The sequence below is a fragment of the Nyctibius grandis genome, chromosome 2, assembly GCF_013368605.1.
Source record: "Nyctibius grandis isolate bNycGra1 chromosome 2, bNycGra1.pri, whole genome shotgun sequence".
NCBI classification, from domain to species: Eukaryota; Metazoa; Chordata; class Aves; order Nyctibiiformes; family Nyctibiidae; genus Nyctibius; species Nyctibius grandis.
In genome coordinates this window covers 2,609,287-2,621,891 of record NC_090659.1, presented here as the reverse complement: position 1 = coordinate 2,621,891, position 12,605 = coordinate 2,609,287, and the positions used below count along the sequence as shown (strand labels likewise).

Here is a 12,605-nt window from a genome sequence, read left to right as displayed (position 1 = left end):
AAAGAGGATTTTTCACACTTACAGAAAATTAAACACGATAGGTTGACATTTTGTCCATTCTAAAAGTCATGGTGTTTCAAACACCCTTTTACAAATAGGCAGACAACAAATATATATGGCATACTATAGGTAGCACCTGCCCGTCCAGCCTACTCCTCCTGTGCCTGGGTTTATGTTGCATGCCATTAGAAGGGTCAGCATTAATTAAGTTAATCATTCAACCATTTTCAGTATTAAAGTAAAAAGATTACATGTATTTTAGGGCAATTTTAAAATAATACAACAGTTCAAGAGTGCCATCTCTTGGCAACTGGGATGTATTTCTGCTCAATATGCAAGATAATGTCTGATCAGAATAAAAAATGCCAATCCTTTTATAAGCTATTCAAGAAACAAAGCACGTCAAGATTCATTTCCTTTTATCTTCAATCCTATTCTTTTTATTGACAAAAGATACCACAAATTTCCTCCTTCTGACAAGGGTCCAGATACATCACGGCAATATGGCCTGCATGTTAAAGGTTTTGCCTTTTGTTTCTTTCCCCCTCCAAACCAAGTCAAAATAATACAGAAATTCCTCCTGTGTCAAAATACCATTTTTTTTAATACTTAATAATGGGCGGTGACAGAGGTGCACAGGAGACAGAGACACCAGTTCAAATATTCTCTCCATATCCCAAGCATGTCGTCCCTCTACTCCTAAGTAAGCTTTGCTACTGTGGAGAGACACTGCAGTTCAACACGGTAGCAACAGGAGAAATATGAACTGCTTTTTTTCAGCATTAGCTTGAACTCTAAATAAAAGTAGACACAGACACAAAAAAAAAACAATAACCAAACACCACAAACCCAAAAACCCCACCCTGTTCTGCTGTAGCCAAAATTTGTCCTGAAAATTCTGATAAATAACATTTCTATAGAAAACAATTTTAAATTCTTCTAAAGCAAAGACTGAACCTTCAGTTTAACATTTTTGACCTTTCTCCTCTAATGCATGTTGACGTCTGAAATACTCACCCTGTTAACACAGGGCTATGAGATATGCTTCGCAACACCAGAACGGCAGTGCCCTTGTAAAGGTAACAGATTGGTTTATTTCTTGTTCTCAGATTTAAGAGCCACAAGTGCCAATGGAACACTCAAGAATTTTGCTTCCACTCTCAACGTTGCATCTGCCTTGCACACTCACACGCTGGGTTTCCACAGGCTCAGAATCACTAACAACAAGGCTGCTTCTAGTTGGCTAGCCTCCAGCAGCCAGAGGTAGTCCACTTCTCCTGCTGTGACAAACCTTCAGTCCTTCTGTCGTTTTAGTCATTCCAGAATGACCTTCTTACCTTATACACTCTCAGAGGTCCATCCCTCTTCCCAACTTAAACTTACTATTTACAAGAAGAAAAACATACACAGCCCAAGCAGAACCTTCTCAGCTAGAGAAGGGAGAATGAAAGACCTTGGAAGCCCACTGGCGACTTCGCTACACAGCTTTAGAGGTAGTGTTTTTCCTTACAGCTTATGAAACACACATATACATAGAAAGGACTGAAGGTGGAATTAAAGCAAAATCCACGTCAGAATTTAAATCTGTGATCCCAAAACAACTGCCTAGCTGCTGGGTAGCTTATTTGTTTATTTGTGCAGTTATTTATTAATTCAATAAACTTTGTTTCCAACGTATCATAAGGGACTTGATCCATGAGTTACTCACAGGGCACTGCCAAAGGCTTAAGGAACCAGGCAGTACTTAAAATCAGAAGCTATTTATTTTAACATCTCTGATGGAAGACAACCTGGAGCCACAACACTGGCCACCGCACTCACTCTGTGAAGAAATTCAAACCAACCATGAGTCTAAAAAACTCAGTAAAATGACTCATACCTCCAACAATATAACCAACAGTGTGTTGGGGAATTGCACAGCACAAACATGCCACATTTAAGCATAGGAAATTAGAACAAAAAATAAAGGCTCCCTGGGCAGTCAAGCAGGTATCTAACTGTTTCCATCTGGAGAGGCAAGGACGCACAGAGAGGGAACACGGTTTGCACAGCAAGACAGCATGCTCAGTTTGGAGCCTGGGGCCAGCAGCCTACATAAACTTCTTAGCTTTCCCAAGATGGAAAATGGTTAAAGAAGGAATCATCCACACAACCCACCGAAGATTTGTTGGTCCAACAGTTGCAATTCTAAAAAAGTCCCAGTGGAGCGAATTGACTAGACAGTTATGGATAAAGAGTGGATTAAATGGTCAGCTACAGAAGAGCAAGAGGTAAAATTTCAGGGAAAGCGATAAAAAACAGTGCAGAGAAGCAACCATCAGTGCAGTTTTCCTGATTTTCCTATGTGCCTTCTTTCCCTTCTCCACAGAAAATGGCATCCACTTCACTTCCTCCCTCAGCTCACCTCTCCCCCTCTGGTGCACCCGTTCAGAATTCCCTCAGGTCACTCCAAAACATCCCTGACCTTCACCCAGGGAGCTCCTGTGTAGGAATGCAGCACACTGACACGGAAATCAGTCGCACGAGACAGCTGCCGTATTTCTTAAGGGACTCCTTTGTGCTTCTCCTTCTGCCATAGCATTCAGCCTTGCCACCCTTTTAATGCCTGACACCAAACAAAGTCAAGCCATTTCTATGATGGTAAATTTTTTTAAAGGCTCAAGTCACTGTCTCTCCTTGCCTTTGCAATGAACATTAAAGGCTAAGATTTTTTTTCATCAGTAGCAAATCACAAACAAAACTGAATCACTTTGTCTGGACAGGACAACTAGCTAATTGCTAGTATCTTCCTCTTTACTTCTTCATTACATTCCCACGTGCTATAAAGGCTCTTGTCTCAATCAAACCAGAAGTGCTACAGTGGTGCCACATGCTGGTACCCAAAATGTATGACGGTGTATTTATAAAAACCAATTTTTGCCTTCACACTACAACAACAAAAAAAGCCACCACACAATTCCTCTTCCAGGTACATGTGGAAAACACTACATTTTAGTGAAAATACAAAGGTGACACTGAATGCAGGAGATCAGGATTTTTCCAGTAAATCACAGTATATATTACACACTATGTGAAAAAGAATCTTGTTCAACAAATAAATCTATGCTGAAAATCCATGAATACACGTATTCTATGAAACAACGTCACTAACTTTCACACACCAGAGAAAACGGAGCAGCTTGTAACTTATGGATTGTTATATTTGTGTCCTACGTTTTCACCAAAAGTTTTAACATTTATTCTAAGTAAGATATATTTTCAAAGATCTGGACTTGAGAAAATAAAGTGGGTCCCGTGGCACGTAGATTAACCTTTAGAGACTTAGGTTGCCAACTCTACCTGATGACTTAAGGGAAAATGTCAATCTCGTTTTACTTCCCCCGTGTGTAGATTGGTAAACCACCACACGCAGCAGCTGCATGATCAGCAGTCTCTGCTTCAGTGAAGCCCGGGACTGAAGCAGCAAGACAAACACAGATCAAGATCTTGCACAACACCTGGTTACTTACATATGACATTAACTATTGGTTCAAGTACCCTTTAATTCTGAAAAATTGGTGCAGAATATTTGAGTTGAGGTTTTTCTATTTCTCCTTCCAAGTAAAAGCATGTGCACAATCCTCCTACCTCGCAAACTATTCAATGAGAAAGAAAAAAAAAAAAACACAACCCAAAACTTCTGGTAACCTTTTCTTGAAAAAGACCAGCAATTTCAAATACCATGTTATGACTGATATCCAAAACAAAAAGTTCTTTGTACAGAGGGAAATATCCATTTTATCTCTGCATTCCTCTCCACTTGCACAGGGTTTGTAAGAGGAGATATGTATGTCATACAGAACCAGACAGTTCCTTGAAATTCATTACATTTATAAGCAAAGCAAGGATTGAAACACTTCATTAACTAGGAAGAATAAAGAGTTTTCTGTGTTTCTCCATCCGAGTTTAATGCTTTAACCTGAGTTTTGAAAAATGAGAATACATACAACTCGAAAGAAATCAACTAGGAAAATGAGTATTTTGTATGGCTTATTTTGCCACCAGTAATCCAAGTACAGAATATTCAAGGTCCTTCAAACTTCTCATGCACCCTGGATTCCCCTAAATCTCTTGGCTTTGCTTTGAATACCTAAGACATGCATGCACAATCTCCCTTGTAGCTACCTACTAGGCAGAAAAAGAAGTGAAAAAGGAAAGTCAGCCAATGTGTATCGTTTAAAGTTAGTCTGAGCTCCTGTGGACCAGAACTCTATTAAACACCAATTAGAGCTGTTTAATTACTGAGAGGTGTTGTGTATAGAAGAGTTACAGCAGTCTGAATACCTTTGCTGCATTTTCTAAATTGTATCCTGTTGTGTTTATTTTCAGCTGAACCCTAACACAGTTTCTCTCAGCTGCAGTAACTGGTCTAGCAAAAATTACAACATCCGTAACAGTTTCACCACTAAGTTATTATGCACTCGAGCTTAACCCAAAATTTAATTTCTGTCTGAGAACTGATAACATTGGTAAATTCCCTTACGGGAACCACTGCATTTTGTGCTAGCATTCGGTATCAGGAAATGAACATTCCTTCCTTCCTTTGCAATTTGTTTTCTGCATGAACCCTCCAAATAATAACAAGATTTGCAGTGTGTTCTTGGATTATAGCACTCAGCAGGGATGCTTTGGTTTTGGTATTAACAATCACTACAATCTCAATTTCCTTCAAATCAGTGGTGCCCTCACTGCTTTTAAAATTTGCTGTTCAGCATTTATGCCACCTATTTACGTTTCAGATTTTATTCAGACTGGAGCAAGATCATTGCATCAGTTTCAACACTTCTTTCAGATCTTTATTCTCTGAAGCCTCTATGTACTTAATAAATTAAACTGTATTGCAAAAAAAAAATACCTTTCCTTCCTTTACTTCCTCTCCAATGTCCCTAGCTTCCCTCCCAAGTTGATCTGCTAAAAAAAATAAAAAAAAAACACACACTAAAAAAAAAAAAAAAAGAAAAAAAGCACAAGATGACCAAACCCAGAAAAAACAGATTGCAAGATTACAAGTAAAGCATTTCCCTGATTAAGAAAGAGGGAATCCCAAATTTTGGGCTGAGTGTCACTTGACAGAAACAAAAATAGAACTCCCCTTCTCATTTGTGTGTTATGCTTATACTTAATACTACTGCTAAACCGAATTAACGCTTGGCCCTTATACTTTAAGCTTCATCCTCAAATCACACAATATTTCCTACACTACACTTAAGAAAATTGCTGGGATCCAGCTTCATACTTATTTTTTTTACAGATACAGGAAGTGCGGTGAGAAATGCCCAAGAGCATAAAGCCCCAGGTAATCTGACTAGACAAGCCAGAGGTAGCTCTGCATGAGCTGACTCACATAAAATACAATGCAGCTGGATTAATGTAGGTCCAGCCTTCCTGAATACTACTGGAAGTACCAGAGATGGGATTCAAATTCAATTTTTTATTTATAATTATACACTGTAGCCATACAAAAGGCTTGAATAGGGTAGCGTTCCACAATTTTAGTTCTGCCAAACTTCTAATGCACTTGCATGAATCTTTTAGCCTTTGCTGGTCTCATTTTATCATTTCCTTTTTCCCTTTCACACAGGATCTGAGATGTCTTTAGTATTGGAAAATCATTCAAAGTGATCAGATAAAAGGAAGAACAAAAATACAGTGGACAGCTACACCATCTGCTAAGCATATGTCAAATATCTTACCCAATAACACTTGTTATCTCTGACTCTTGAACATAACCATTTATTTCATATGCTCCAAAATCTTTTAAAAGACAAAAAAAATCCAGTGCATATAAAAATAGATAGGTCTGAGTAGTTCTGTACATTGACCGATGTTGAGCAATGAAATTGAAATTACCATCCTTGTACTTCAATTTACGTATCAAAAGTATTTTGTCCTTACAAATCTAACTCTTATTGCTGTTGCTAAACTTTACTTTCCACAGAAGCAAAGTTCTTTTCTTGATTTAGGAATAATTCAATTAAATCTGATTGGGGCTGACAGGAATGTCTCCTTTTTTTAAAAACAAGGTTCCTGCTGTCCTGAGTTCTCTACTTCAGCATTACAATCTGGAGTGATTTATGCAAATACTCAAAATTTCTCTGCATGATATATGCTTTCTTTTGGTAGGGGTTCACAAATTGGATTTTATACGTCAAATATTGAAAAGGGAAAACTGAAACAGGTCAGCATTTTAAACGTGATTGATTTCTTCACAGGAAATGAGTGACATGATGCATTACTGCAATAAGATACTCATATTTCTGTTATAAATCATAGTCTTCTGCTAGGCCTTTTTTCAACTGGAAGTCATGCAAAATGATCTTGAACTGCTGCAATGGGAACTTTCCATAAAAAGTTTCTTTTTCTTTTTTATAATATGTTATTTTTCCCTCAATTTGCTTTGACGGATAGACTTCAGGCATGACTGTTACTCTAAAAAAACACTCCAGTCTAGAAGGTATTATTGGAAAGCCACACTTTTTTTTTTGCCCAACGAGAAAACCTGTAGTGTTTGAAGTGCTTCACAAACGCTAGCCTATGGCTGGTATCATTAAAAAATGTAATACATGACAACCTTGATTCGGATTATTGGATGGATGTTCTTGAAAAATAAACAAACAATCCCCTCTCCCTCACCAAACCCCACATTCGTTTACTTTTTTACCCTATCAATTACAATCAGTAGTCTTTCTGTGCTACAAATAGACAAATGGGTATTAAATTCAAGCAGCGTGTAAGAATGTGCAACAGTGGACTCAATCTCTTCATATAAACAGCCTAGAAAGCAACTTCTGAAGCAGCATTAACTAATGACCTAAGTGACGGTTGGTAACCAGTCCTGACTTACAGCTCAGTTATCAAAAAGACTGTAATACAGAACCGTAAGGGATGATTCTGTGAAAGAACAACAACAACAGAAGGAGTTCAGGGAAGAATGCCCAACTTGACAGGTTTATAGACTACTTCCCTGATAGTTAAAAAAACCCACCATTAAAAATTATATGCGTGTGTTTGCTTCAACTGAGGAATATATCTGAAACTGTTTTAGCTGTGTCCACCAAAAATACTTTAATATGGCACCAGGCTGTTCTGATTCATCTGAAAACAGGCACACCTGTCAGTAAGTGAGTTAAGAGGACTGTACAGCAGTACAGTATTAGAGGACTTAGGCCTCACTGTTTATTCTAAAGAGCATTGCAACACCTTATTCTTCACGTTGTGAAACCTGCTTTTGGTTATTAAACATGACAAACCTTACCCCCATGTCATTTTTATTAATTATGAAAAGCTCCTTTAATAGCTTTCCTTTGCACTTCTCACCTTAACAGCTGGAACTGTAGAGACGATAACTCCTTCCTTTGTATTAGCCTAAGCATAGCTTGCTGAGTATCAGAAGAGAACAGCCAACTTCTGTCATTTGAACAAGGAGCATCAACCAGTACCTACACAATAAATAAGAGTAAATAAGACAATTCACAATAAAGATACTTACTTTCTGAACACTGTGTGCCAAAAATCTACTCAACTTACTTTTGCAAACACTTAGAACAGCCTTTTTATTTTCCATTTTAGGGGCAGAAATAATCTAATCCCTATTTTGAGATGTTTTTATGGAGTTATACGCAGGGGGGGTAGGGGTGAAGATAAGAAATTACTGCTCCAAAAGTACCCTCTACCTGAATAGCTCTCACTTGTTAACCCCCTTCCTAATTACACCTCATGCAGAGAACACAGCTACGTCTTCAGAATTCACTACCAAGGCTAAATGGGTAACGTCATCTAACACATGAATAAATGCACAACAGGCTTCATAAAGTGATTCCTGAGGCTCTACAAATCCTGTACGTGACCTTGGTTCCCCTTGATATTTTTGTGAGGGCCAGGAAAAAAAAAGAAAATGAAAAACAGCAGCATAGGAAGAAAAAGAAGCAGAATGAAGAAATATCATTTACTAATAAGTAATAACGTTACCTTGTCATATAATTCAGGCTTAAGATCTCCAATCTGTCTACCATCCAGTTTAGAGACTGTTATTAAGCCAATCAAAGGATCCGGAATGAAGGATTCTATTGTCTGTTTCAACCATCTTGACCTCAAGTCATCATATTCGTTACAGTGAAACTGACCTTAGAAAATTCAAAAAATGAAGTAAACACCCTAAAATAAATTTTTATGGTTTTTTCCGTTTTGTTTTTTTTACAAATATAAGGAGTTACACTGATTTCAGAAGTTCTGCTGTTTTGCCATGACTGACGTAGAGTTTACACCTTATGTTATTGCACATTTTATAACATAGGTGTAACTTAAAGTTATCGCACATTTTATAACACTGCTGAATTTTTATAAACTCAAGTAAATTTCAACATGCTCCTACAGAGCAATCCATAAATATTTACTAGTAAATACTTATGGTAGCAATAGATTTCCACAGCAGAACAAACTTTAAACATGATCCATATCCAAAGACCAGTGCTATGTGAGTGCCTTGCTGGGCTCCTTAAGCCATTGTCTAAATTAAGTACATGCCCCTTATTAATGAATTAATTGGCTTTTAAATAAATAAAACATCAATTTTGTGTATCCTAAGGTAAGCAGTCCAACCTCTTATTGATTTGAAATTTAAGCTAGCAGTGTTTTAACAAAAGCCTTTTGGTTGCACTTACTTTTAACACTGTAGCCAGAGTAGTTACCCCTTCAGAAGAAACACTGCTGTTGCTTTTACACAGACCAGAAACACAGCATGATATTTTTGATTTTAGTCCTGTTTTCTAATATAATAAAATTTCTATTTTCATGTCTCCACAGGTTGTCCTAAACCATATTTGCCACACACACTACGGTACATCTTAGCATTCACTGAGGTATATTAAGAATCAACTTCTTTACATCTTACATTCTCAGCAACGATTTGGTATCGTCAGAAGCAGCTATAGGATAAATGTAGTTTTTATTTCAAACCTTTTGAAAGGGCAATCCCCATCCAAAACCCGCCTGGACACGTTCCTGTGTGACATGATCTAGGTGATCCTGCTCCAGGAGGGCGGGTTGGACTAGATGACCTTTCGAGGTCCCTTCCAATCCCTGACATTCTGTGATTCTGTGATTTAATTTACCTCATTGGCATCACCTCATTCCTCTAGAAGAGGGAGGGAGAACCAGCTGTAATCAACAGGTGCAGTTGGTTCTAGTAATGGTCTCATCAGCAAGAACATAAGTCGCTGTGAACATTTTGACACAATTACTACCCAAGCTAACATATAAACTTGGAAATAGCAACCACAGCTTGCTTTAACTCCCTGGCCTGAAAGAACTGAGCTGCTGCTTGCTGTTGCCTTCTAAACACTGTGATTATCTTAGTGCTCTTCTGCAACATCGAGGTGGACTGAGACACAGCTTATTAAAGACTGATACCAATTCCTCATCATAAGCTTTCTCCCTCTGCTTAGATCTTGCACATTTAATTTGTTATGCTTCAGTTTACATCAGTACACTTAAATTTACTTATACAATTTGCATAGCACTGGACAGAGAAAAGAAAAAAAGTACAAATGTTCTAAGATAGCAGATTACTCTCCTCCCTGTACCAACAAATATACATGATTTTAAGTAACTTCTTGAGAAGTAACAATAAGGGAACCAGTGGAGGAAGAAAAACACAGAGCTACTCCACTTTTGTCTGTCAGTCTGCAGTAACTTTTATTTAAATAACTACTTCATTTTTCATCCTCTTTTAGGTAAACAGACTTCATAAAAATCTTACTAAACAATACAGCATTACTTGGAATATAAGTTGTTGTTTGGTTTTTTGCCCCCAATCCAAATCTTATACAGAAAACAGGCACAACTGAAATAGCCCAGGCACAGAGCCAGGGATTAGCTTCTAAAGCACCTTGACACATTACCTGGACAGGCACACTGCAGCATAGCCACTGATTTACCCCCTGGTGCAGCACAGAGATCCAAAACATCTTCCCCATCCTTCACTTCTAACGCCAACACTGGCAACAGTGAAGCAGCATTCAGAAGGTAATACTCTTTCAGTTTACCAGCCTGGTGTTTTTGTGCAGGGAATCTCCCAGGAGTTCTCCTGATGTAACACTTCAATGATGCCGGAAGATAGGGCAACGATCCTTGAAAGGCAGGATGATACCCCTTCACACACAAGGTGTTCTCCAGTTCAGCAGGCTGGCTGAACTTGTTAATCAGGACAGCGTACTGCCAGCACAATGGGTATGTGAGTACATCTCTAGATTGAAAAAAGGAAATGCTGTTTAATAACTTGGCAAATAAAACGAGCTTTCCATAGTGTAGGAAGCCTTTTGTTACGTAAGGGTCACAATCTCACCATTAGATGATTCTGGTAGAATCAAAAAGGAATCATTTTGATTAGATATGATTAAGAAAAGTATGCAGGAAAATAATTTTAAACAGGAAATCAAGCCATTGTTTTCTCTAATTATTGCATTTAAAACACTAACAACTTCTGATAAAAGATGTCCTCTATTTTTCCTGATTCTTTAACAAATGACCATAGAACGTATAAATTATAAAGCATAATGCTCTTCCTGACTCTAAAGTACTTCCCTAGAATCACATTGGCTTTGCAATGGTTATTCCAGCCAACACCGTAAAATGCAGTTTTTACAAGTGTTCTTTTCTAAATTTCCTTTTATGTTCTGCAAACACTGGGACAGAAAAGCTTAAACCAATAGATATTCATGGAAAATAGTCAAAAAGCAGTGCTCGTATGGTAGGAATGTGTGTTTGTATTTCAGTTCACTTTTTCAGACCTTTCTTACATGGATTTCCCTCCTTTTCTATTTTAATTTCTCCAATATTTTTTCACTTAGCCTCAAAAAATACTCCTCAGGAATATTCACTGCCTAAAAGAGAAATACACATTGATCCAACTTAAAAGAGTTTTGAAGCTGATTCACTTAAACTAATGCTGTATATCTATGATTTTTTTTTTTTAAACAATGGAGAGACTTAGTTTAAACTACTTTTTAATCCAAACAGGCTAAACCAAAGAGGGCACTCAGAGGAATCACATGGTTTTTAAGACTCTGATCCCGTAACATGCTTTTCCCTTCAAAGTAATGTGGCACTGATCATGGGTGCACTTCTCATGCACTTCAGGTCAAAGTCAACTGCTTTTGTTCAAATTCCTGTCGAAAAGTATATAAGCCAAGCAGTGAACTTCTCCAGAAGGGCTCTTCTGCTGGCTTTCCTATGAGTGACAACGACCAGCTGTCAGGGAAGGGAAGATGTCTTCTCTCAATACGACAGCCAGTGCTTTCGTGGCTGTGAGATCAAGGCCCAAATTAAGTGATATACTTTTCTGTAAAGGTCATTAATATTAAATTTCTTCTAATGAAAGAAATCAGGGGATGTACTTCTAACATCTTTGTCCCAGCCTCTCAAGATACTAAAAAGCTGCAGAAAAAAAAAACCCAGCAGCTGTTAAGTATAAAGAGATGGTTTTTGAACCACGTTTTTACAAAACAGTCAACAAACACATAAGATGGCAGTCTCTTTGCAGTGCGTATGCATACAGAAGAGAAACTTCATCACATCCAAAAGAATCATGTCAAGGAAAAAAATAAAAATTTCCAAGTTTTAGTCTTCTGTTATTTCACACTTTTACATGAGTTCTAAACTGAAAATAAACTGAAGCAGTTGTTCCAGTCCATGACTTTTCAGAGCTATTTTATGAAGCATTTAAAAAAATAACAGAACCTCTCCCCTCCCTCCCCCATCCCCCCAAAACAACAGACAAACCTGACACTGGTCCATGCATCTCCCAGTTCGGTTGTGTACTGCTTCTCAAAATGATCCAGAACGACTTGACAAATCTGCTTTTGAAGTTTCCCTTTTGTTTTGTTTTCCAGCTTCAGAAAAAGGAGGAAAAAAGAAGAGTTGTAAAAATAAACAAATGAAACCCTCCCTAGTTCTCACTAGAATTATTAAAAGAACATTTTATCAATTTAAATCAACATAGTATCAGTGCCATTAGGATGCTCAAATATCAAGGTCATATCACACACGTGATCAAGATGTAACAGAAATTACAGAGAACAAGTTAAGCTAGCAAACTCTCTTCTTCCCTACCTGTGAGGATGTTATTCAAAGCTTGTTGATAACACTCCTTCTCCATAACCGCCAAGCTAATAACACAGTGGTTCCTGCGACTGATATACCAGGAGCAAAATAAGCAAGCCATTATGATCATGCACTATGATCACCTCTGCCAAGATCAGAATCACAGAATCAACTAGGTTGCAAAAGACCTCTGGGATCATTGAATCCAACCTTTAACGTAACATCACAGTGTCAACTAGACCATAGCACTAAGTGCCATGTCCAGTCTTTTCTTAAACAGCTCGAAGGATGGTGACTCCACCACCTCCCTGGGCAGCCCATTCCAATGCCTAATAACCCTTTCTGTGAAGAAATTTTTTCTAATATCTAACCTGAACCTCCCCTGGTGCAGCTTGAGGCTAAGTCCTCCAGTCCTGTCACTGGTTGCCTGGGAGAAGAAGCCGACCCCCACCCTTCTACAACCTCCT

At 38.0% G+C, this 12,605-nt stretch overlaps 1 protein-coding gene across 12 annotated transcripts in view; it reads right to left on the bottom strand.

The window, feature by feature from the left end:
* The window catches only part of NSUN3 (NOP2/Sun RNA methyltransferase 3), a 165,068-nt gene that overhangs the window by 151,061 nt on the left and 1,402 nt on the right, over positions 1 to 12,605 (bottom strand). For all 12 annotated transcript variants that reach the window (XR_011047705.1, XR_011047706.1, XR_011047707.1 and 9 more), the window contains exons 2-5: positions 11,818 to 11,927; positions 9,939 to 10,282; positions 8,008 to 8,162; positions 7,357 to 7,478 (exon numbers count right to left, since the gene is read on the bottom strand). Coding sequence is in view for 2 of the 12 variants with exons in the window: in XM_068395498.1 (XP_068251599.1) it covers positions 7,357 to 7,478; positions 8,008 to 8,162; positions 9,939 to 10,282; positions 11,818 to 11,927 (731 nt within the window). In the remaining 10 variants the exon portion in view is untranslated. The remainder of the gene's footprint in view (positions 1 to 7,356; positions 7,479 to 8,007; positions 8,163 to 9,938; positions 10,283 to 11,817; positions 11,928 to 12,605) is intronic.